At 41.1% G+C, this 23,809-nt stretch overlaps 1 protein-coding gene across 11 annotated transcripts in view; it reads left to right on the top strand.

Moving 5' to 3' along the window:
• The first annotated feature begins 12,974 nt into the window (after nt 1-12,974).
• Nucleotides 12,975-23,809, top strand: part of CCDC88A (coiled-coil domain containing 88A) — a 65,763-nt gene continuing 54,928 nt past the window's right edge. For all 11 annotated transcript variants that reach the window (XM_053937581.1, XM_053937580.1, XM_053937582.1 and 8 more), the window contains exons 1-2: nt 12,975-13,297; nt 13,419-13,519. In XM_053937581.1, the coding sequence (XP_053793556.1) occupies nt 13,235-13,297; nt 13,419-13,519 (164 nt within the window). In that variant the 5' untranslated portion in view covers nt 12,975-13,234. The remainder of the gene's footprint in view (nt 13,298-13,418; nt 13,520-23,809) is intronic.

Genomic DNA, 23,809 nt, shown 5'->3' on the forward strand with positions numbered 1-23,809 from the left:
TGGACTATGGGATTTTTACTTGTGCTTTAATGTTATGATTTAAAAAAAACAACAATTTGGCAACTATGCTTTTATAAAATTTTCATTATCAAATGACGCTGTGTGTAACTGTGGGTTATTTTGTGACTCAGTCATGGATTACCTCACAGTGGAGCTCAGAGCTGGGGGCTGTCATTGCAGAGGACTTATTTCCCCCTGCATGTCTTGCTCATGCTTTTAACCTTGAAAAGCTTGTCAAGTACATCAAGTGTATGAAACTTGTCACCAGTCTTTACAAAGGTGTGAACAAGCAGGTTAGTTAGATTTTGTAGGGAACAAAGACTGGGAATGAGGTGAAATGAGTAGTACAAAAAATTGTGATTTCAATTAGTTTGACAATGGAAGGTGGACAGTATGAAGTTACCACTGTACAAAGCTTTTTGCCCCGTCTTTTTCTGTCCAGTCCTAGTTCTACTTTCTGGAGAGGAGTAAAAGTCCCCCGTGCTTTCAGCTCAAGGGTTCAGAAGTCAGCCATGACCTTTTTTTTTAAATAGCCTGTGAGGAGAAAGGCTGACTGGACAGCCTTGGAGATAAACCACCGTTCCCAAAATGAAGGAGCTTTGGGGATCTTGGCAGACCAGGATTATCACTCCTTGTTTGTTGGTGGTTAAGGCTCTTGGAGTTATATTGTCTTGGGGCTGGGTTTTTTGGGGGTGGGATGGTGATTACGATGTTTTCTTAGCCAGTTGCTGGTACTGTTTCCTCAGAGCTCAGTGTCTGTTCAGATGTGTTTGCCCTGATGTTTCTCTGCAAGGTTTTATGGAGTTCTGCTGGTTTGCATATGCCCGTGGTGGGCTGGCAAACGGGGCTCTGAGGCTCACGGGGTGAAGTTAATCCGTGCTTCTGCACTCTTGGCAGAAATCCTGGCAGGACTTTAGACCATGAGGGAAGTTGGATGGAGGACAAGGGTCGGGGGGAGGTTGGAAATTGCATTTAAGACTCTGCTGGGAGTCTTAATGCTGGTAATGTGTTCACTGAGATAAAGTAGGAAAAGTGCTGGTTGGGAAAGCTGACAAGAGACCAGCCAGATCCATTTTGGAGCTAGGGATCAGAAGGCTCCTTCCTGACACTTTGCTTGGCTGGACAGGCTTAGTTTACTATTTTAGAGCAAACAACAAAGCAGCTCTGCATTGTGGTGCCAGAGTAGTAATAGAGCATTTCCTGTACTTGAAATTCAATTTTACGTTTCCTGCAGAAATACACATGGTTTTCGCTGAAATAAATAGAGTTTAGCATATTTGGTATTAATATTACTGGCTCCTTGCTGTTTGTATGCATTTTTATGCCAGAATACTTTTATATGAGAAAAATATGTCCTGAAAGCTTTTGTAGGGATGAAACAGCATACTTTTTACTTGGAAAATGCCTCCAGAAGGTCTCATTTGGTGTTGTGTATTAATCTGTAATAGGAGTGATTCAAACTGACCTTCACAAAGTGTTTAGCTGGGTGAACACTTTCTGTGGTAGGGTTTTCATTTGTAAATCCAGGATGCCAGAGGGAATAAGGGATGGGAAAAAGAAGTACTTTCAGAGTAGCAAACTCTGAAGCTGAACCAACATGAAGGAATGAGATAAGGAAGTTGTTGTGCAAAAGGTACAAATGAATTAAGTGGGTTTTTCTGCCAGGCCTTCACTGTTCAGAGGAGCTCTGACACTAAGTCAGGACAGGGAGCTTGGAAAGAGAAGGTGACAGTTCCTGACAGGCTGAGTTGGTTAGGAGCAGGTGACTGGAGATACACAGGGCAAGGGTTATTTTTTTTCAGGTGCACAGTGAGTGAAGTGTAAAGCTGATGGCGTACAGCCACAAGATAATCACCAGCATCTCAACTGCAGGTCTGCATCTTTGGGTGTGCACAGGAGTCAAGAGCTGGCAGATAAAAGGGCTGAGAGGTTATCAGGCCCCATTCCAGCACTTGCTGCTCCTCAGGGCTCAGCCAGTCCCTTGCATAAGGCTCTTTGAGTCTAATGCCAGTCCTGTAAGCACAAAGGACATCAAGGCTCTAAGGGTGACAGCAGATCCCAGAGCAAGCTGCCTGGGCTGCTCAGGAGGCAGGCTGTGTGGTAAAGCACCAGGAGGAGTGCAAACTAAACTACAGCTCTGAGGCATTGATATCAAAGGCAGTACTAGCTCACTGCACCTTCAAACCCCCACTTTGTACAGAAGCAGCTGTGTGACATCATGCCAGTCACTGACTGCATCCTACGGATTCAGATAGTTTCAATCAGCAGTAACTGAGCTCAGTACAATTAATTTGTTCCATTCCCCTATGTGGGCACACCCTGGAACAGAAGCAACTCTTTGATTTTCAAATCAGCAGTTCTCTTATGAGATGTTATACATGACACTTTCAGAATTTCTCATATGCTGTTCCTCTTATACTTTTTCCGTGTCAGGGAACTTTTGTTTGAACATACTTTTGCCTTTTTCTGCTAGTAATGTCGTATATCATAATAAATCTTGTTTATTTCTGAAACCTTTCTTACCTGCCATTATTTCTGAAGAATTTTTTTCCCATTTTCATCCTTTGAATCAAAGCCTTTTTATGTTGGTCTTTACTGCAAACCAGCACTGTTATTTTTGTTAAGATTTGGTAGACTTTTTTTATTGCTTTGTGGAGGTGCGCATTTCAGTTACGTAGTCTTAGGATTAGCCAAAATTACAGAGAGGTTTGGAAGGAACAAGGCCTCTTTGGATCTACATCAGCCTAATAAAAAAATCTGTAGAAATACTGTTTCCAACTTTCTGGGCCGGCCTCATTTGTAGGAAAAAGTACTAAGTTTAATTTCCCTTGTAGTTGAACAGTCACCCTCAAGCTGTCTACTCCTATGCATACATATATATATATATATAAATCCTCACGGGGGCACTCTTGGTTTAAGCACAATGTAGAGGAGGTGCAGTTTCATCTTTATTTTCCTTTGTAGTAGACTGACAAAAAAAGCTTAAGGAGCTCCTAGAATGACTTTCAAGTCACAGTTAAAAATAAGCTAAAATAAGTGTTACATAAGGCAAAGGAGCTTCAATTCTGTAATTCTGGTATAAAGCAAATCTAGTTATATGATCTCTACTGCCACAATTTTGACTTTCACTTAAAATAGGGTCACAGTAGGAATGAAAGGTCATTATTTGAAAATTTGGGATTTAGTTGACTTACCTGTCTCATTGCTTTTCTAATTTCTTTTGCAACCATTACCTTTTTTTGTATGTAAAAGAAGTGGGGAAATAAACTGTCCCTGCATGTGATGTTGCAGCTTTCCCGCTGTTACAGGTTATGATGTATAACCCACAGTGCCAGGGAAATCCAAGATACCTATGGGAAGAATTTATTTGGTAATTTGGAGGAAGCTTCCTGCTTGTGTCCATTTCTCAAGCCCACAATAATTGAGCTGAATTTTTTTCTAAATTTGTACACTGTTAAGCTTCTCAACCAGATGGAGTTCTCTTTGTTATCATTATTAATAAGCAAAATTATTAGTTGTTCAAAGACCAGACATATCGATATTTTATCGATCATAACAACGCCATCACCAAACAGCCCAAGAAAAATTAGCCAAAAGGGAAGAAAATTACATTAAACACCTATTTTTGGTTTTTTTGTCTTGCTGCAAGAATATTTAGTAGGTGAAACTGAACTGTTTCATGGGCTCTTGAGTGAGGAATTCCTTGGAAGAAACAAGCTTTGTATTCTTCACAAGAAGGATTAGCAGTTCCTAAATGCCTGACTAATTTCTTAAACACAGTCCATGTAGGTGGTACAGAGGAAGCTACAGAACTCCCAATACTTCACTGTTCTCTGCTTCCACTTAACTGCATCAGGACAGAAGAATAAAATAAAGAACTAGACAAGGCAGAAGATCTGAGCTCAGAGCAGTTATGAAGTCAAGTCAATCTGAATCATTTGCAATGTGTATTTCCACTCAGTGCAAAAGCATCAGCTCTGAAATGTTCAAAAAAAGCCTCACAAGCTGGAAGCATGTCAGTCATCTTTAATCGAAGTGTGGATGAACTGGGGGAAGTCTCCAGGGAGCAGAGTGGGATAATTTGAGTCAGAGGTTACTCGTGGGCTATTTCCACTATTAGTACACAAGCGCTCTGCAGCAGCCTCTGCTTTCCTGCCAGCAGCTCCGTGTTCTCTGTGCTCCACAGGCACCCAAGCTGGGAGCTGCAACTCCAGCAGGGAGCTCATCAGAGGCAAGAGACCTCTCTGTGCTTTGGGATAATGATTATTATTACTGCCAACACCCCTTTTGGGTGACTGTCAGCTTCAACTATAGCACAAAATTGGCTGTCCTCATTCGTTAATTAATTTTGTCTGTAAAATACTCCTCAGAGGGAGAGGGAATAAATGTTACCATTAAGAACTTAAATAGGCTTTCAGATGAAATACCATAACCAGCTGCAGGTCAGCAACAAACCATTCTTTGTTAAGGTGTTTTCCTTTTGCAGAGATAGAGCCTGAATAAGCTGAATAATCTCATCCTTTTAAGGCAGACTGTTAAGGTGGACTAATTCTATGATCAAAAATATTCTATAGATCATAATAGCAGGAAGAAATAAATTTCAAACTATTCGTTATTCTAGTAGAGCATTTTCTATGTGAAAAGGGCTACAATCTCCTACTCTGTACATTAAATACAGCTATTATATTTTAATACTTTATATATATTTTGACCTGTTACTAATGTTTAAAAGTAGTAACCTTAAGAGGAATTAAACCTTCTCTGGCCCACACAAGAATTATCAAGCACTGAAATCAAGACTGATATATATAGAAATCAGAATTCTAATCCTACCCAGGTTATTAAAAAAGATCAAACAAATCATAGCCTCCTTTAGAGTGAAAAAGATCTTTGAGTCCAACCATTCCCTCAGCCCTGCCAAGGCCTCCACTAAACCACAAGTGCCACATCTGCATGGCTTAAATCCCTCCAGGGATGGGGACTCCACCACTCCCCCGGGCACCCTGTTTCAGCAGTAATTTTAGGTAACTGCTTATTATTTTTAGCATTAAAAATAAGGAGTGTGTTAAATTGCTTCATAATAGATTTTAAAAGACCCATACAATTGACATCTCAGTATAAGCCTGAAATTAGAAGGAAATTTAGTAATTTGCTGAACCATCCTTTGACCTTTCAGCCACTGCACACTGTACACTTAATTCAGAAGTTGTTTTACAGAATGGAATATAAAAATCATAAAGAACTTCAATATTGTATGGCCACCTTAGGAAAAAATAGAGCATTTGTAGGTACATAAAGCTGGCAAGAAGCATCTAGGGAGGGAGATATTTATGCACTGGAAAGGGATAGGCAGGAAATAGCTGTTGATGACAGTGGTTTGCAAAAGCCTAAATAAAATGACCAAATGTATCACTGTAGGTTTTAGTAGAAGAAAAATTACCTGTTGTAGAAAAATACTTCAATAAGAAATTTTAAAGGGTGGTAGATTTGGATTAAAAAATGGCATATGAGATGAACATAGGTAAGAATTCCAATTTTGTGTTAATCTCCAATTAAATTCACAATTCAGCTGGTGTCACAGTGAATTGAAACCTCTAGACTTAATGTAAACAAAGAGGTCATACAATTAACAGTGGTGTCTGAAAGAGGTGTGAGTGAGTAGGCTGTTCCCAGTTCTAGGTAACCCAGGAATCTACCCTCTTTCAAGAAGCTTCATCAGGAATGCTGTCTAATAAGTCTAATTACTATTTTTTAAATCCAGCATTCATTACTTTATAATGACCTATAGTTTTTTCTGTTTATTAGTTCATATATTTTAATATCAGTCTTCTTAGTGTAATTCTGTAAATAACTTGTGTTTTCTTGTTCTACAAGCTTGTGAAATGATTTTCCCAAAGGTAAAATAGGGATATCTTAAAAGCTTTTAATTGTTTCACCAGTATTTCATGGAGAGAAAAGCTGTTTTCAGACAGCTTTTAATTTGACAAATAACTAGGGGTAAAATCAGACATGAAAAGGAATAGGATAATCCTGAGGGAGGGACCTCAGAAGAGCAGAGGCTTGAACAGAAGTGATTCTACTACAGCTGCATTCTTAGTGCTGTGTATTTTTTCATAACTAAGTCCACATACACAAATGGAAATCTCAAGGACAGAAATGTTCTCCACCCAGTTAATTATTTCCTGACCTTGGGAAGATCCACCTCCAGCTGGTGAGGAATGCCTCTCTAATGAGACATGCTAACATCAAAGGTGATGCAGGGCTCTGGAACTTAATAACCTCTCCTGAGCTCAGAAATCTGGGTCTCATGGCAGCACTGCCCAAGCTGCTGGGGTCAAGTGACATCCAGACTCCAAAACGTGGGTGAAAGTAGGGAGGCACCAGCAAGAGTCCATGGCAAAGGACATGGAGCCAATTACCAGGGACCTGGTGTTGTGTGAAGGAAAGTAAACTTAATGCCATAATAAAGCAAAACTGAGGCAAATGGAGTTTTAAGAGGTACAAAAGTCTTTCCCAGGCATTGAAAACCTCTTCTGTTTTGTGAAGCTGAATGGGGAGAGTGCTCCATGCTGAAGGAAAACACCATAGAAGAAACACAGCTCAACATTTCTGTACATCAGGGATCTGAGATGGCCTAGTGCTATTGATACAATTCCAGCGTCTTGCCTTCCTAAGCCACAGATCTACAGATCCACAGGCAGCTGTGTCTGCTAACAATGAGCAGCCTGGGCTGCACTTTGCTCCTCGTCAGAGGAAGTGCAGAGTGCGCTCTGTAATTCATGTTTCTGACCCAGTTCATAAGAAACACTGCTTGTACTGGCAGGATCTCGCCTGACAGAAGGCATGTCAGCAAGAGCTTTTGCTCAGTCTCACTCCACTGGCCACAACAGAAGTGAGTACCAAAGCTATTGTCCTGGAAACTGCTGTTCTTGCTGTAATGCTCAGCTCTTGCTTTAGGAAAATAACAATCTATTTCCTTTATTTGTGGCAAATAACGAAGGGAAATTCACAGTGTTATTAGACAATCTTGTAGTTCACAGATGACAGTTGGAAACAAATGTTTTACTGACTAAACAGGAAAAAGAGCTGAATTGTAATACTAAGTTCAAATGAATTTTCTTTGAGAGTATTTCTCTGACACCCTTTTAAGAGTTTAAATCTATGGAAAATCATAGGAATGGATATTAAATTTTAAAATCAAGATAAATACTTGGTTTATTTCTGATCACATCAGTTGACCTGCTGCAGTAACATTCTTCCTACCTGTCCAACTGACTGAAGAGTAACAAGAAGCTGTAGGCTCCTCCCTCCTCAGATGAATCCCAGTATTAAATGTGACACTTTCACCAAATGTTTCACCTTTTAGGTACTGTCCATGTAGTCCTCGAAGGAAAGTGTGGATATGTTAGGTAGGCATGGCTAGAAATGATTAATAGCTGTTCTTGCAATGAACATTGTGCCTAACAGGAAATTCTGATGCATTTGACACTGGTACCCATACAGGGTATTCTTTGTCTGCTGTCACTGTACTAATTTCTTGCTATTTGCCGCAATTGGACACAAACTGTAAAATGTCTGGGATCTGTAAAAAAAATTAAATGCACAACACCAACTTTCCCCAAGCTCCTACTGTTTTCTTCCTAATTTTTCACTCAAAATACCCTAATTTTGAGGTTACTTATAATTTTCTCAGGAAGTTCCCTTAAAGTTGATGGGGAATTTTGGTCATGTCAGAGCAGACACCGTAGCAAGGAAGAAAGCTTCAAGAATTGTTGTGGAATTTTCAGTTCTTTATTAATGTTACAGAGGAATTTCCCCTTCTTTCCACTCCTGTGGAACAAAAAGTAACTTTTAGTCTGCTGTATTTGTGGCACCTTTAGGAATTCATAGCCATACTTAAAAAGACTCAGCCCCTCAGTGCCCTTACTCTTAATTGCCCCATCTATTCCTATAGTCCTGGTTAGATAGGGTAATGGGATTCTCTGGGAGCAAACAGGACAAGGAAGATGGCTGTCCTTGTCATTTTGGCTTGCAGTTTTCACTAGACACTATCCTATCAAGCTAGCCCCTAATCAGAACATTCCAGTTTTGGCTGTGGTTTCATAACCCTGCTGTGGAACCCAAGTATCTACACTCAGTTCCTGTGTTTCCTGTGTTCTGAAGTCCCATCAGGCAAAGGCTGTTAACCCAGCATTGCTGACTGGGAGGCAGAGCCAGCAGCGAGAGCAGTGTCACCTCTTTCCTTCGCTCTCATGTGTGAGAGGAAGAGAAAACCACTGCGTCTTGCATCAGCTAAAAAGGGAAGGTTGGTTGTCATCTACTCCCCAAACTGTCCCCTCCCTTGGCTCACTGCAGGCAGGGCTGACCAGAAATGTTTTGACAAACCCTTACAAGGTAAGTGGGACTGTACATGGTTACACTTTCCTGCTGTCTACAGATTCAAGGCACCGGGTTTTTTCTGGATATTATTTTTCAATTTTTATTTTGCAATAGCAGGTACAGGAAATGATGTCACAAGCAAAAAAAAAAAGTTCACAGAGAAGATGAAGTAACTCTGTAATTTGCAGATCTGGGATCTAGGCACAGATCATTTATAATTTCCATGTCTTCTGTGTAGAGTCTTTGTGGTACATGGAAGATGCAAAAGAAAGGAGATGGGGGTGCTTTACCTGTACAAGAACAAACATGGCTCTTCAAACAACAAGGTAATCTCTAAATCTGTTTGTTCAGAAGCAGTAGGTCACACTCTGTATTAAATACTGACAGTGCTGTTCCAGAAAATGAGATATGAAAGAACAAGATTGTCCTCTATGCATTTTTTCAAATCATAAAAAGGATAATTTTTTTAGTTCCAAAATATTCTTGAATGTACATTCTTGGAATAGTTAGAACTATTAAAACACCAGTTTTATAATAATGTTTCTTCTCTGTTTCTGGGTCAGCTAACTTCAGTTGTCAACTTCTTAAGCATTTGGGATTGACCACTGTAAGTGCAGTCATCAAAATTTCTTTTAGGAGCCTTCCTAGGTAAAAAGTGCTAAAACAATGCAGCCAAATATATCACAAGCTACAGGTTACAGTAATGTAGTCCTGTAGAGCTGTGACTTCTAAGTATTTCCTAGAACAATACTCCTGGGACTCCTGACAGCTACACTGAAAATGAAAGCCCTCTGTATTCAGCTCGGGATCAGAGAAATAACTTGAAAGACAAACAGTTTAATATATTTTAAGGGTTGTCTGTCAAACAAGAGCTGAGCAATCAAAGGCTGACAGCTTCCTGTCCTAGGGTGAGTTGTCTCACCTCACTGAGGTAGCTGCAGTCCAGGTTCTTCTGGCTCTGACTCCAATGCAAACATCTGCCTTGGCAGCAGTTCATCCTGGTTGGTGTCTGTGTGTACCTGAAAAGGAGGTAAATGTTCTCACACTTGGTGGGACAAAGTGGGAGCTACTTAGAAGAAACTTTAGTATCTTCACAGGTTTTCAGGGCTCTTAGTCTTGGGGAAAAAAAAAGAAAACAAAGCCCAACCCAAACCAAAACCGAAAACAAAACACCTCTGACTGCGCCTGGATACCTTCTCTGAAATTTTATCTTGTACTAATCTCCAGTTCAAATAAGGAACCATAAATCATTCAAGGTAAAACAGCTGACAATACATTTCATATCTAAAATGTAGCCCTCTTTCTGCAGGAATGGTGATCAACAGTAATGCTGAGCACACAGGCCAACTGCATGATGTGGATGGAAGCAAAAACATTTAAAACCATTTAATTCAATTTTTAATGCTAGGGAATCTCAGTATAAAATGGTTTCTGTGGGCCAGCTGCTGTTACAACTACATGGGCTATCAACTTCTACTGGCTGGGCTCTAATTCCTAGAAATTGCTTTATGCCAAAGTAATTACTGCCTAATTAGAGAGCACAAGAAACAAGGGGATGAGCCAGGGAAGTTCCATGGCATTGTGGGCACAATCGCATGTTTACAGACTGCTGCCAGACACAGGGAGCGGAGCGCTTGGTTCGTCAGGCTTGTACAAAAATGCTTTTGTGGCTGCCTTTAAGGGCTGGGAATTTATTGGCAGTTATTTCACCCATGGATCACCAGGTTCTTATTCAAAACCAAGACTGCAGAGTTTTCCTTTGCCCTTCCTTATTTCTTTTGTTTCACAGGAGGGCTGAGTTCACTCTAGAGATCTAGTTTGGGAGGGAAAGACCTGATTTTTACTGAAAAAAAAACCTGTGAGAATCAAAGTCCTTTAACTATGCAACATTGTCTAAATTAAAAAAACAATCCTTAGCATGCAAAAGACAGACTAATATTACAAGGTCCATAATTTATTTTTCTGATCTGTTACTTAGGCATTCTGGACAACAAGTCATGATTGGAATTGGATTTTTTCCCAATCTTGGACATTAGGAAAAATGTATATCTGGTATTTGGGTTAAGAAAAACCTTATCTGTTTAGCTGTTACTTGATTTTTTTCAAAAACACTTAATTTCAGTCACTTCTATTGCAAAGTTTTGTGCGATTTGTTTTTTTTTTTTTTATTAGGTGTGCAAAACTAAAGGTATTTGAAAAAATGCTGCTGCAATTTAATTTATACCACACAGAAGAGAAGCTGGATTTAGTTTGAGATTTTGTAAAATGCTTTGCCAACGAACCACATAATGTATTAAGCAGATATATCCATGCATATGGATATATGCAGGATTGAATACTGAAAGCACAAGAAGCAGGAGAAGGCTCAGGGAAGGGACAATGATCAGGCCAGCACACTGCTTGTCATCCTCTGATTCCCCACAAAATCTTTACAGAAAGTTGGATTTTACCTTAACATGGGTGTGTCTGGATTCCATTTTCTGAGGAGAAAACCTGTCCTGCTTCTGGATTCCACTTTCTGAGGAGAAATCTGCCCTGCTTCTGGATTCCACTTCCTGAGGGTATGAGTTTTTCTCCTCACAGACACCTTTATTCGCAAAAAGGAAAATGGAAGAACATCTCAGTCCTGCACTGAGTTTTTCCCTCATGGGCACCTTTTTTCCCTAAAGGAGAATGAAAGAGTGTATTTTCCTCCCACACTTTTCCTCTCATGGAAAAAGGAAAACGGGCCTAAATGGGCAATTCTCTGTCCCACACCGGGCTTTTCCCTCACGGCTAGCTTTATTCCCTGAGAGAGGAATGGAACAGCATCTCCTTCCCACCCTTCTCCCCTCAAAGACATCTTTATTCCACATAAGGGGAATGCAAGAAGATCTTCCTCCCTCCCGTGCTGAGTTTTCCCCTTACAGGCACCTTTATTCCTCCAAGGGGGAATCGAAGAGCCTCTCCCTTCCTCCCTCTGTCTCTCCCGTGCTTTTTTCCTCACAGGCACCATCTCCTAAAGGAAATGGAGAATATCCCTCCGGTGCCAAGATTTTTTTCCCCCATCGGCACCTTTATTCCCCAAAGGGGAAAGGAAGAGCATCTCCTTCCCGCCCTTCTCCCCGCATGGGCACCTTCATTCCCCAAGAGATTCGAAGAGCCTCTCCTTCCCGTGCTTTTTCCTTCCCTCACGGGCATTATTGCCCTAAAGTGTAATGAGAGAGCACCTCCCTCTCTCCCACCTTCACGTGCTTTTCCCTTTACGGCCATTCTCGTAAGGGAAGTGGAGAATAGCCCTTCTGCGCCGAGTCTTCCCCTCACGGGCACTTTTATTTCCTAGGGGAGGAATGGAAGAGCATCTGCCTCCCTCACACGCTTTTCTCCTCACGGGTACCTTCCCCAAAGGGGAAAGGAAGAGCATCTCATTCTCGCCCTTTTCCCCTCACGGGCACCTTCTATGCACAAGAGGTGATTGGAAGAGCCTCTCCCTCTCTCCCGTGCTTTTCCCCTTACCAGCACATTTATTCTTCTGGGCTGAGTTTTCCCCTCACGGGCACCCTTATTCCGCAAAGGAGAATGAAAGACCATCTTTCCCTCCTACACTTTTTGCCTCACGGGCACCTTTATTCTCCTAAGGGAAATGAAGAATATCCCTCCCGCGCTGAGTTGTCCCCACACGGGCACCTCTGTTCCCCCAAAAGGGAGATTGGAAGAGCATTATCATCCCTCAGGGGCACCTTTATTCCCAGACCGGGGAAACGAAGAGGCGCTCTTCCCCCTCACACCGAAGACTGAGCGGTTCCCGCAGCCGCATCGCGCGCGCCAGGCGCGAGTCCTGCAGCGGTTTCGCCGCGGCCCCGCCCCTTTCTCATCGTGCCGCCATCCCCGAGCGGCGGCGGAAGGATTCCGGGCGGAGGGATCCGCACGTTGGAGCCGCAGAGGGGGACCGGGCAGGGAGGGAGGGAAGGAAGGAAGGAGGGAGGACGAGGACAGCAATGCGGCGCGGCCCCGCTGGCTGAGGCGAGGTGGCCCCGCAGTTCGGGAGGACGGGGATAGGGAGCGGAGCTGGTGCCGCGGAAGCGGTGGCGGAGCGGCAGGAGAACAGCTGGGGAGGGGTCGGGGGGGCGCTCCGGGAGCGGCGAGGGGAGAGCGGAGCCTGAGGGGAGCGGCCAGCGCGGGGGAAGGGCGAGGCTGCGGGGCCGGGCGGCGTGTGCCGGTCCTGCCGCTCTCTGGCGTCGTAGTTTAGTGGAAAAGGGAAGGGATAGAAAAGGGAACTGATTTAAAATAGCCCCCGATCCCTCCGGGGGCCGGTTCCCTGTCGGTGCCATTGCGGGGGGGCAGCGGGCTCTGGTGCAGCCGCAGCCCGGGGTGCTTGGCTGCGAGAGGGGCGGGGGTCGCTACCCTCGCTGCTCCCCTCGCCCGGGCTTGGGGCTTTTTTTGTGGGGAAGGATGAGCTTGCGGAGTTTCGCTGGAATTTCTCCTTCCTTTCTGAGGCGCTGCCGCTGCTGAAGCAGATTTTCACTTCCTCTCTTTTTTTTTTTTTTTTTTTTTTTTTTTTTTTTTTTTTTTGTCTGATGCGGAATCCCAGTAGCTAGGCAGCCACCCTCTTTTCTTTCCTTCCTTCCACCTCTTCGCTATGTAGGAAGGGAGAGGCATCAATGGAAAGGCTGAAATAGGCGTAGATGGACTTTTGAATGCATTCTTTCTTGAAAGAGGAAGATAAATCCCGCTTGCCAGTGCACTGACTTTTGTTGGTATTGCATCGCTTGGTAAAAATGGGGTTCACTCACTCCAGCTGAATCCTTGGAGCATTCCAGAGAGTTGCTGCATTTTTTGCATATTTTGCATCAGAGTTGCTGCATTTTCTTGTAAAATGGAGAACGAGATCTTCACACCCCTTCTGGAGCAGTTCATGTCGAGCCCTCTTGTCACCTGGGTAAGCGTTCATTTTCCCCTCACACGTTCCTGGTTTTATTTGCTCATTGTTTGAGAAGAGCCTTGCGGCAGGGGAGCGAGGTGGACTTGGTGTCACGGTGCTGCTGCTTGTTCTGTTCCAGGTGAAGACCTTCGGACCGCTGGCTGGAGGAAATGGGACCAACCTGGAGGAATACGTGGCGCTGGTGGATGGAGTGTATCTGAACGAAGTCATGCTGCAAATGTGAGTGTACTGCAAATGTGAGCGCTGCCTTGGGGTAATTTTTTGCTGGTTTGTTTTTCTTGTATTTTTTGCTGCCTTATGAAAAATCCTTTTCCCCCTCTCCCCTTATTGACCTTGGTAAATTACTTTCATTTGTGCGTGACACGGTCATGTGGTGAGTTAAGAGGAGACTTGGGATTATGGCAGATCCCAAGTTTGCAAAGCTGAATGTCCGAGCAATGTATTTGCAGGATGTATAGCATGATACAGGCTGAATCATCATTGTAGAACTTACTGGAAAATGGGATGACTGTAAATAGTTTCCCAGATTTCCACTGAGAGAAATAAAAAACATTCATTCTGCTGTAAGTCATGCTCATAAAGAAAATTTTGAATAAATTTGCTTCGCTAATAAGGGTCTAATCCATATCTTGGTGCATGTGACATGCAACTTAAGATGGCATGTAACTCACACAGGGTTGTTCACTGAGCAAAAGGACTGCCCTTAAACACCTTCCTCTTCATTTTCCACACTTCCTAATTAGAGTAGATAGCACTTGAGCAGTAAAGCTGATAGCTGATGCTTTAATTGTGAGTGTAGAAAGTTTTCTGGCTATACCCAACAGAAGAAACGTTTTTACATGGGGTTATAAACTGTTTATTGAAAACTCTGGTTGTCAGAAAAAATCCTTTACAGTGGCTCTCTGTCAATCATAATTTTGACTGGAATGTTGCCCACTACTGTCATGCTAGAGAGTAACACTTGTCAGGTGTCTAGTGATATAATCATAAAAGTGTTACTAGTGCAAAAAATTCTGCATACCTTTTTTTTTTTTTTTTTTTTTTTTGATATTTTGAATCTCTGCAGATAAATACATCTATTTTCTGTATAGGTATGAAAAGCTGTGGGCTTATGGCCGGCTGGGTACATCCATCAGTGTGTGAGCTGCTTGTGTTGGCAGCTGTTCCTCAGGAACACTGCTCAAGGATGGGCATCCTCTTGCTCTGTTTATAGCTTTTATTCATATTTAGTGCTTTAAAAGTTATTACCCTTGGTGTTCAGCTTGTGTAACTAATCTGTGTCAAAAGAGCAACACTTTATTACATTTAAGTGTGAATTCACAGCCTTTTGAAACCAGTATTTTCTTTGTCACCTACTTCTGTACAACTAAGACTCCCAAGTATTCACTTCTAGTATTCACTCCAATGTTGAAAAACATGGAAAACTTGGTGGAATGCAATTTTTTGGAAAAAAAAAAATCTGAGTGGATTCTGGCACACTTTAATAAGAATTTTAAGTGATGCATTTCACTGAAGAATAGTATTTTTATTTTATGACTCCTTTCTTTTTTTCTTGGATTACATAAAGTAAGTAGATTGTCAGCTGTGGCCATGCATTTGATATGTAGAGCTTCTATGGGATAAAAAAGTTTGACAGCTGGAAGGAAAATTTAGCACTGGAACAAGGTGATTTTGAAGAATATAGTCCTAAACTTTTTTCAGTCAGTTTTTTAATACTCAGTATAAATTGATGCATGTATGTAAAATGGAAAGCTGTGGAGAAGGAACATTCCCGTGCCTAAGGCACTGTGTGTTGAATTTGGCTGTGACTTTGTGCATCCTTGACCCCATGCCATGATTACTGTACTTAGGAAGCATTGGGTGTGTATGTGTAAAAAATTCACATTGGAAATGTAAATTAAAAAAAAGATTAGTTTGGCATTCAGAACAGTGAAAACTACCTCAAACTGGAGGTGTGTGGAAAAGCATTGGTGTACAAATAAAATTAATTTTAGAAATATGTCGCTATGCTGGAAGGTCTTTTGGGAGCTGAGATGTATCGTGGCTGGTTACTGCTTAGAACTACCTCTTAGAACTCTGTTCGTATTTTGGGAAAGTTCAGTTTGTTTCGGGTTTTGTGCCAGGATTGAAATAGGGGAAAAATTGTTTCATGTTTTGCAGTGTGGTCCTGTCGGTGGTGAAGTCGCTGTGGAAACCTGTGTTAACTTTTAGTCCTGTTCATTTTGAATATCCACCTATTAAGCAAGTGTCTTCATTTACAAAAACGCTTCCAAGATGCAGCTCTAACTAATCATCAATACAGATTATTAACGGTGTTTTCCATTTTTATTTCTCTTTTATTTTCCTTTCATTCTTTACTACCATATATTGAGGAAATGTGGCAGAAAAATTTGTATCATGTGACTTCAAAAGAAGGGTGTTTTTCTTCAGAATGTTGGGCTTGGGGAAGTTTTTTTAGTTGTTTGGTTTGGGTTTTTTTTTAAAGCTCAGTGACTTCACTTGAGAACTAGAGGTCTGTGGTTAGGAGCTATGGCAGTGGGGGCTGTTAGAGGTGCTGTGTTCCTGCTGCACATATGCTTTAATACTTACTTTTTTTCTTGCCAAATGTTGAAAAAACAAATTCTGTGACCATAAAAGTGAGTGTTAATATTGGATTAGGCATGGTTTGTAAACAGTTACACAGTCAAAAAAATAAAAAAAAAAAGTGGCTTTGTTAGTTAGAGAAGGTTTTTTGTTCAGTTAGAAAAGAGTTAATCCTGCTCTCCATCATCTGCAAGTGAGAGTCCAGCATTTGTTTCTCCTTGTGCTTGTCTGGATCAACTTTATTTTCAACAATTGTAATGATTCAGACAGGGAAGAGAGGTGTCAGCATTGGAATAGTTGCAGGATGCTGATGGTGCTGAGATTTATCAGCACCAAGTTTATTAGTACCTCATCCATGAGAGAATTCATTACATTCCTTGTATGCTTTTTACCTTTGGATGTTTTGCTACATGTGAAAAATTGCCCAGATTCTATTCAGTGATCAGTTACATCTGAAGGGCTCTTCCTTGCTGGAGATGCTACAGGCCAATTGATATTGGTTTTTTAATTTTATTTTTAATTAAGGAGAGTCCCAGTGTTTATAATATTAGCTCCTAACTTGAGCGAATGTCTCTAATTTCCTGTTTAAATTTAGGTCCCATTCTTCAGAAGTATCTGGTTACTTACCTTCTGCTGGGATCAGTCAGTATCTGATACTTGTGGATAGAAACCCATCTGTCTTTCTAAATCTGAGCCTTTATCTTTGTGCTCTTTTATACAAAAAAGGGGTCATGCTTCTTGGAAATGAACCAGAGCACAAGAGATCACTGCACTGGTGTTCTGCCATGGCAGGGAGGTGGAGAAACATGCCAGGAATGCTTCATACCTTCACTGCACCTCTGTATCATAGTGCTTATAACATTATATTTATAAAGTGCTCATAGGCTTGAGCAGAATCTGTTGTGTGTAGTACTGAAATCAGTGAACTAGTATCATTCAATGGATTAGTCACCTGTTGCACACCCAATTACAATTGCAGTAAAATAATACTCAGTTGTCCTGGAGATATTTTTCCAGAACCTGATTAACATCACCTCAGGTTTTTTTAATAGTCTTAGCACTGTACCATTTATAAACTCCTCTGATCCAAAGAAAACTGCAGTATTTTTACAGAAACACTCATTCTCTGTGTGGTATTTATTTCCATTTTTGATAGGCCTTGTTCTCTGATACTTGTTAACTGAATTCCAATAGGATTGGGTAAGAAACAATGAAAGTCTTTTAGTATGAGCTGTGGTTCCCAAAATGACAAGAGTCTTGCTGGTTCCTTTAAATAAAAAGAGACAGCTGCAAGTAGTTAAAAGATTGGGGCTTTCATTACATTTACCACCACCATTAATATTTGGTCAAGCAACAAAGAGTTGAAACAGTATTTTAGCTTTAATTGTTTTATTTTACTGTGCTTTGTATTTGTGGTAATAAATCTGGTTTAAAGGAAATATTGGACCCAGACTGTATGCAGAGTTGGTAATGTACAGAACCAAACACTGGAACTGAGTTAACTTAATCCACTGTCTGGAAAACCTGGCTGCTTTCATCCCAGTGTGCTTTTTATAACTTTGGTCTTATTTACATAAATTAAGTGATACTTTCCATATCAGTCTTTGCATCCAGACATGCTGAAAACTATTTCAAGGATGAAGTCTTTTATTCTTCTCCTGGGTTTTTCCCCTTTTACCATTCTCCCACTGTTTTTCACTGACTGAATCCACTTGCAGGCCTTTCACACCATCAGATTTTCCTGGTGGACTGGCTGCCTGTTTCCTCCCACCACACTGGTGGTGTGTGCCTAGAATGTGGACAGCTTCATTGGCTCCTGTTCTGAGCTCTCAGCCTTCAGTTGTGTGCTTTTTTCCGAGCAATTCAGCTTGCCAGCCCATACTTCTGGCTTGCCTATATCTTCCCCTGAAAACTGGACTCGGTCTCCAGTGCTGGAGCCAGCTGCCGGGCTCTGTGAAAGAGTGCAGCAACAGCCACTCAATCCAATTAACTCCTTCTTGGGAAGGCCAAGGAGGGAGAGGCAACTTCAGCCAGGCCCTGGCTGGGTGGGGAAATGGAAAAGAGTTTTGAGGAAAAGAAAATCGACGACTTTGGCAGCAGAAGTAGGAACGTGTGTTTTAGAAAAAGGTCAGATATTATTAAGTCCACACCTTTATCACTTCATGGTGTAGATTCACATTTCCCAGATGTCCTCTGTCAGGTTTTCCATAGGTGCAAGGTGTCACTTGGACTTTCTGAGAGTTGTTGCTCCCAAGAGTAGTTCTGCAGCAGCAGGGCTGAGATTTTTCTTCAGGAAAGCTGAAATTGTAACAGTCACTTTTTTTTGTAAAGAAGCAAATTCTTTAATAAGTGGTCCAGCACACTGTTGAAAATAAACCCTTTTGATTAGAGAAGAGGAAAATGTAGTTCTTAGTGTAATGATGAGTAATTTTAGATGGGACCATCAGCCTGCAGTGAGCTCTGAATTAGACAGGTGAGGTGGACACAGGCACTTGTGAGGTGCTTGGGTTTTTGATAGATAGAGGGGAAAAATGCATGGGTTGAACATGGAATGCTTGAAGTGCTTGATCTTGGCTTGTCTCTGTGTTACTGGTTTTTGTTATACTTTTGTACTCTTTTCCACAGCTGATGTCCACTTTCCTTCATCCTGACTACCCTGATTTATTTCTGAGCAGGAAGCTACTCTCTAGTTCGCTCTTGTTCTGTGCAAAATTTTGAAGATTAGGAATTAAATAATCTAACTTTACTTTACACATACTCATCCACTTCTTTCCTCTCTCCTTCATGTGCCATCTTGGTTATCTTTCTTTGTCTCCTTATTTCTTTTGGTAGCTTGCTACTGATCCCATCCTTACTATAGGCTAGTACCTTGGGCCAGGGAATAAAAACTGAATTAAAAACTATTTTTTAATACATCCAGAGAATTCTGTTAAGCCTGTCAACCTGTTCCATAAATAGCCATCTTAGATGTAATATGAAAATAACTTGTCTCAGCATTGAAAGCATTCTGGCAAGTAAAGAACATGCATTCACTATGGCTTTACAGTTTCTTTTTCAGAGAATTTTGCATTTCACATTCTACATGTGGTTTCAAAGCACTCCATGAGAATAACAGCAGCAGTAAAATCCAGAGTTTTAAGTTAGCTACAGACACCTGGCTGATCAGCTTGTACCCTTCAGTGGCAAGGCTGTGCTGCTTCAGGTTTCATGGCTGCTCTTGGGATCTCTCTACCACAAACCTTTTCAAAGTGCTCCGATTTTTCTTTTGAAAATTAACCTTGTTAACTGAATTCAGGTGCTAAATCAAGCTCATCTTATCTTACGTCAAATTTGAGATTTAATTCTAGATTCTCCTCATTTGTTTCTTCTGTTAAGAAGGGACTTTTGAGTTTTGTGTTTGTTCATATGTTCTTCTTATTTATGTGCCCTCCTCTTTTTTCTCTAAGCTAAATAGCAATTTGTTGCCTTCCTTGTCTTTCATAATGCACCACTTTTCCCTACGTAGTAATTATTTAGGGATCAAGACTTTTTTTTCCAAAATGCTGCTTTGTTAGAGCATGTGACTTCAGTGGTAAAAGATTATTCGGGAGTAACTGTGTGAGAGTGTCTGTGTGCTTTGTTTTAGAGTCCAGTCTTTATCCTGAAGATGCTCCAGAGGCTGTTGTTGTTGAGCACCGTTTGCAAAATGCCTCCCTTTTGTTTAATGGGATTAACTGATGCCAGGGCTTTGAATTGAAGTGAGGCTACTGCTTGACCCAAGCAAAAATTGTCTGATACTGTATTTTGGGATGGGAAATTGCAAGGGATGAACTCATAAATGGTGTCTGTCATAATCCTGGCCATTGATTGAATCTTTGTGTTGCGCATTTAGAGACACTCCAATACTTGCTTTCCTGTAGTGACAGAAGACAGTCCACTTAGGTTTACTACAGAATTTTATCTTGGTTTAAGCTTCAGGGAAATATTTCCTCTACTTTTCGTCTGTGTGGTATCTTTGTTTTTCTTAAATAAGCCCCTGAGCAAAAAGTGTCTGCTGGAATTTCCTGGTAGCTTGGGAATACACTTGCTGTATATTCGGGGTATTGTGTGTGCTAGGCAAAACCAGAATACACATACTGGGAGATGTATGAGAGAATGCAGGCAAATGTCACATTGTCACTAGTCTAACAATGGGTGCAGAGAACGATGAAAATATGTATTTTATTATTAATAATTTACTTATAGAGGGTTTATTTCCCTTCATTAGAAAGGAAATTATCTACAGTCATGGTGTTCCGACCAAAAGTATTTTGGAAATCTATGTGGTACTATTTTTACAACTGAAGACCTTTCCAGTCACTAAAACTGCAATATTTGTGTAGCTTTGGTGCCATCACACATCATTATTTCCTGTAGTTGTTAATGCTGAGTACAGAGGTGTTTACCTGTGGTAGACTATTTGTGACTCTGAAGTGAGAAATAATTTTTTTATAATTTGTAGCTTCAGCCAAGTTTAAAGTCAAGAGTAAAATGAGTGAACGTTTTTCCAAGTCTTTCAAAGGAGAAATAATTTTTGGTAGTGCTGTGATTATGAAATAAAGCAAAGTACGTACCACTGTGGTGCTGTTAGTTAGGATAGAAGAAAAAAACTTGTCCTTACAAACTCTTTTTAAAAGTTTTTTTTTTTTTTTTTCAGCTAGACTGCATAAATGTGTGTTGCTTTTAAATCCTACATAGTAATTTTTCCTTGTATTAATATTTTAAATGTCTTAGAAATCATGTTAGCTCCACAAATGTCATTTGCTCAGGGCAATAAGTGTTCATTGTCTTCTGTTCTGTACTGTTTGCTGCTTCCTGGCAGCAATGACAACTTTCTGGCCCTATTCTGCTTCTTTTACAACTTGATGTTTCTTCCAAACTAATACCTTCATGTTTGCAGAATGATCCTTCCAAGGTGTGCTGTGAAAACATTTCATGACTGCAGTGCCCTGGGATGTTTGGTGCTGAGTCAGGCTGCATCTTGTGGTGCAGATCTGGCAGTGCTTGTGTGCGAAGCTGATGTTACCCTTGTCACAAGATTACAATCTTTGCAGCGTTCCTGTGGTCACTTGCTTTGAGGTGTTAATCACAAAGTCAGGTAGTTCTCAACTGCTCTGTTAATTGGTACTGAACTGAACAGGTCTTGAAAATTTGGACTCATTTCATTTTGGAAAATTTGGCTCTGAGAGGGAAAATAACATGGAGTGCTTGAAGTAGAAGTCAAAACTTCAGACTTCATGATTCTCAGTATTTTGCTTCTGTGGCATGTCCATGTTGTTGCTTTCCTGACCTTTGGCCTGTACACTCTTGAATCCTTGGGCACCTTTTGGGTTTAGTTTAATTTGGAAAAATGTGTGGTGCAAATGTTTTGGGTTTAGTTTAATTTGGAAAATTGTGTGGTGCAAATACTACAGCAGTTTAATTCTCCCTTTTCAAATGATATTTCCTGCTAAACCTTCTGTAGTTAAAAAACCCCTTCAAAACCAACCAAGCAAACCAACAAGATGTTCCTTGAAAGATATTTAGATTTGTGGGGTAGAGTGTGTTTGTCAGACTTTCTGGTTCTCTTATGTTTTTCCTCAATAACAAAATTTTGTTTGTTGATGTTTCTTCTAAGAATTCTCAAATTTTTAATACCTAGGTGTGTTTATTTTGTGTGTTAAGTGTTGTGTACTGCTCTGAATCCTGTAGATTTTCCTTGACACTAGTTAATTTGGTGGCAGCCAGATTACCTTTTGCGAACTGTGAAGCAGAGGCTGCTCCACATTCATGGATTTGTTGTGGAGAGCTCACCCAGGTTACTTGGTTCAGTCAGCAGTGACTCACTAGGTTCAGTTTTTGGCAGAAAGCTATTTGTTTTACATACTACCTTTTAGTGTGATAGGAAAAGAATAGTCAAGGTCAAGGCAAAACAATAGTAATAAAGTTATTTCATACTATTTGATGATAAAGACAGTGGTTGCTCTATAAACTTAGAACTTGGAACTTAGGGTCCAAGGTTTTGGTCATTTCCACAAGAGTTTGCTTAGTCACAGATGTGTTTAGTCAAACAGGTGAACTGTTTTACCTCCTTTCTTGTTTTCTCACACATTTTACTCACCTGCACACATCTTCTTTACTGCAGTTGGGGAAATGAGAACAAAAATAAATCTGGGCTGTTCTGCATGCAGGAGGAAAAAATTAAAGCTCAGTCAGCAGACCTGTTGGATGTACTGTGGTTTAACCTGGCTGTTGGCACATTCCCATGTAAACCTGGGAGTGTGGGATGTGAGGAGATATCTCTCCACACTGATGCTGCCACTGCAGGGGGACCATGCAGGGGGTTGTGATGTGCAGCAGGTCCCCATCCCCTGGAGCAGGGAGACACGGGGTTACTGGGCAGGACACAGCTGCAGCTCTTCCAGCACCCTGCAGCCATGAGGAGCTGAGCAGCTCCTTTGCTGGGAGTGCCAGCCAGGCTGCTGAGGCACTGGGCAGCTGCCCTGGAAGCAGTTGAGCTGCTCAGATGCTGAGCTGAAGCTGACAGAGGGAAGCTGTCTGCATATGCTCAGTATGCACAGATATGTTCTTGGCAGTGCTCCCTGTGATCCCACCAGCCACTCTGTTTGGGATAGGCCAGTTGGTCGTGATTTGGTTGTTTTTTATTTTTAAGTAGGCATAGGGCTTCAGCCTCCTAACAGTTTATGATGTTGGATATAATCCTAGGAAGTGGGGTTTTGTGCAAGGGCCAAAAGACTTTTGATGTTAGGCCTGTTTCCTAAAGCTTGCTTGATCACGAGGCAGAAAATGTTGGATACAGCTGCTGAACTTCTGGCACGCACAGTCAGTCCTTGCTGAGTGCAGAGTTAATGGAGTGTCCTTAAATTGAGGTAGTAATACTGATTTTGTGGCAAAGTGTATTTCAGTGTTTGGGGTATCTTCAGATGTTTGGGCAGATGACCATTTCAACACTGCACTGGTTGCTGCTCAAGCAGTATTGTCTCAAGGATAGAAATACAGTGTTTTGCAACTAAAAGGTAGATTGTAAAATGTTAAGCAATTTGAAGATCATCAATTATTCTCCAGTGAAAGCCCCAGGTTTTTTTTTTTTTATTTTTCTATTGTTTTGTCAGTAAAAGGACACTGCTGTATTAAGTCTCTTTGTAAAACACGTTTTGAACACGCTTATTATTTTTTGTGCCAGTGGAAGATAATGAAGATGCTGCTTTATTAGCTGAAGTCTATAAATTCTGTTATCAGTAATTACTGAAATATTTGACAGATACCAAGAGTGAACCCCAGCATTCCGGTTAAAAGGACTTTGCAGAAAATAAACTTTATTAGGCATGCAGCATTTATTTGTACAAGTGAATGCTGTGCTGCTGGAAGCTAAACCACAGGGTAGCATATCACTGAACTCACCAAATACATTCAAACAATGGTATATTTCATATTAGGGTGCGTTATGATACCAGACTTAATCATTAAGTACCATCAAGGAACAGATGGCAAGGGAGGACACAACTGGTTTGCAGTCTGTATAGATATAAGCATGAGGCCATTAAGCTATCACATTCCCATTTCTGATAGATTTTGGTCAATGAAAAATTAAAGACACATAATCCCTGATTATATGAAGTCTCAATCTGTGATTCATGACACTGGTAGTATTTCAAAATCACTGAAGTTCCCTCTGTAATCGGGAGTTTTAAACTAATGCACTATTGGGATAGATGCTCCTGTCTAGTTTTATTGCTATTGAAATTAATGTATCTTGTCATAAGTAGGTTGCTCTTAAATGTAAAATTGCTTAAGGGTATCTTTTACCGCTCTGTTTCCTATTGACTTCTAGACAGATTTGCCCTATTTTGCTGGGCTGTTTGCTACTGAAGCAGCTCAGTATCCCCACCTCACAAAAGGAGCAGTTCA

This window comes from Vidua chalybeata, chromosome 3, assembly GCF_026979565.1.
Source record: "Vidua chalybeata isolate OUT-0048 chromosome 3, bVidCha1 merged haplotype, whole genome shotgun sequence".
Classification (NCBI taxonomy): domain Eukaryota; kingdom Metazoa; phylum Chordata; class Aves; order Passeriformes; family Viduidae; genus Vidua; species Vidua chalybeata.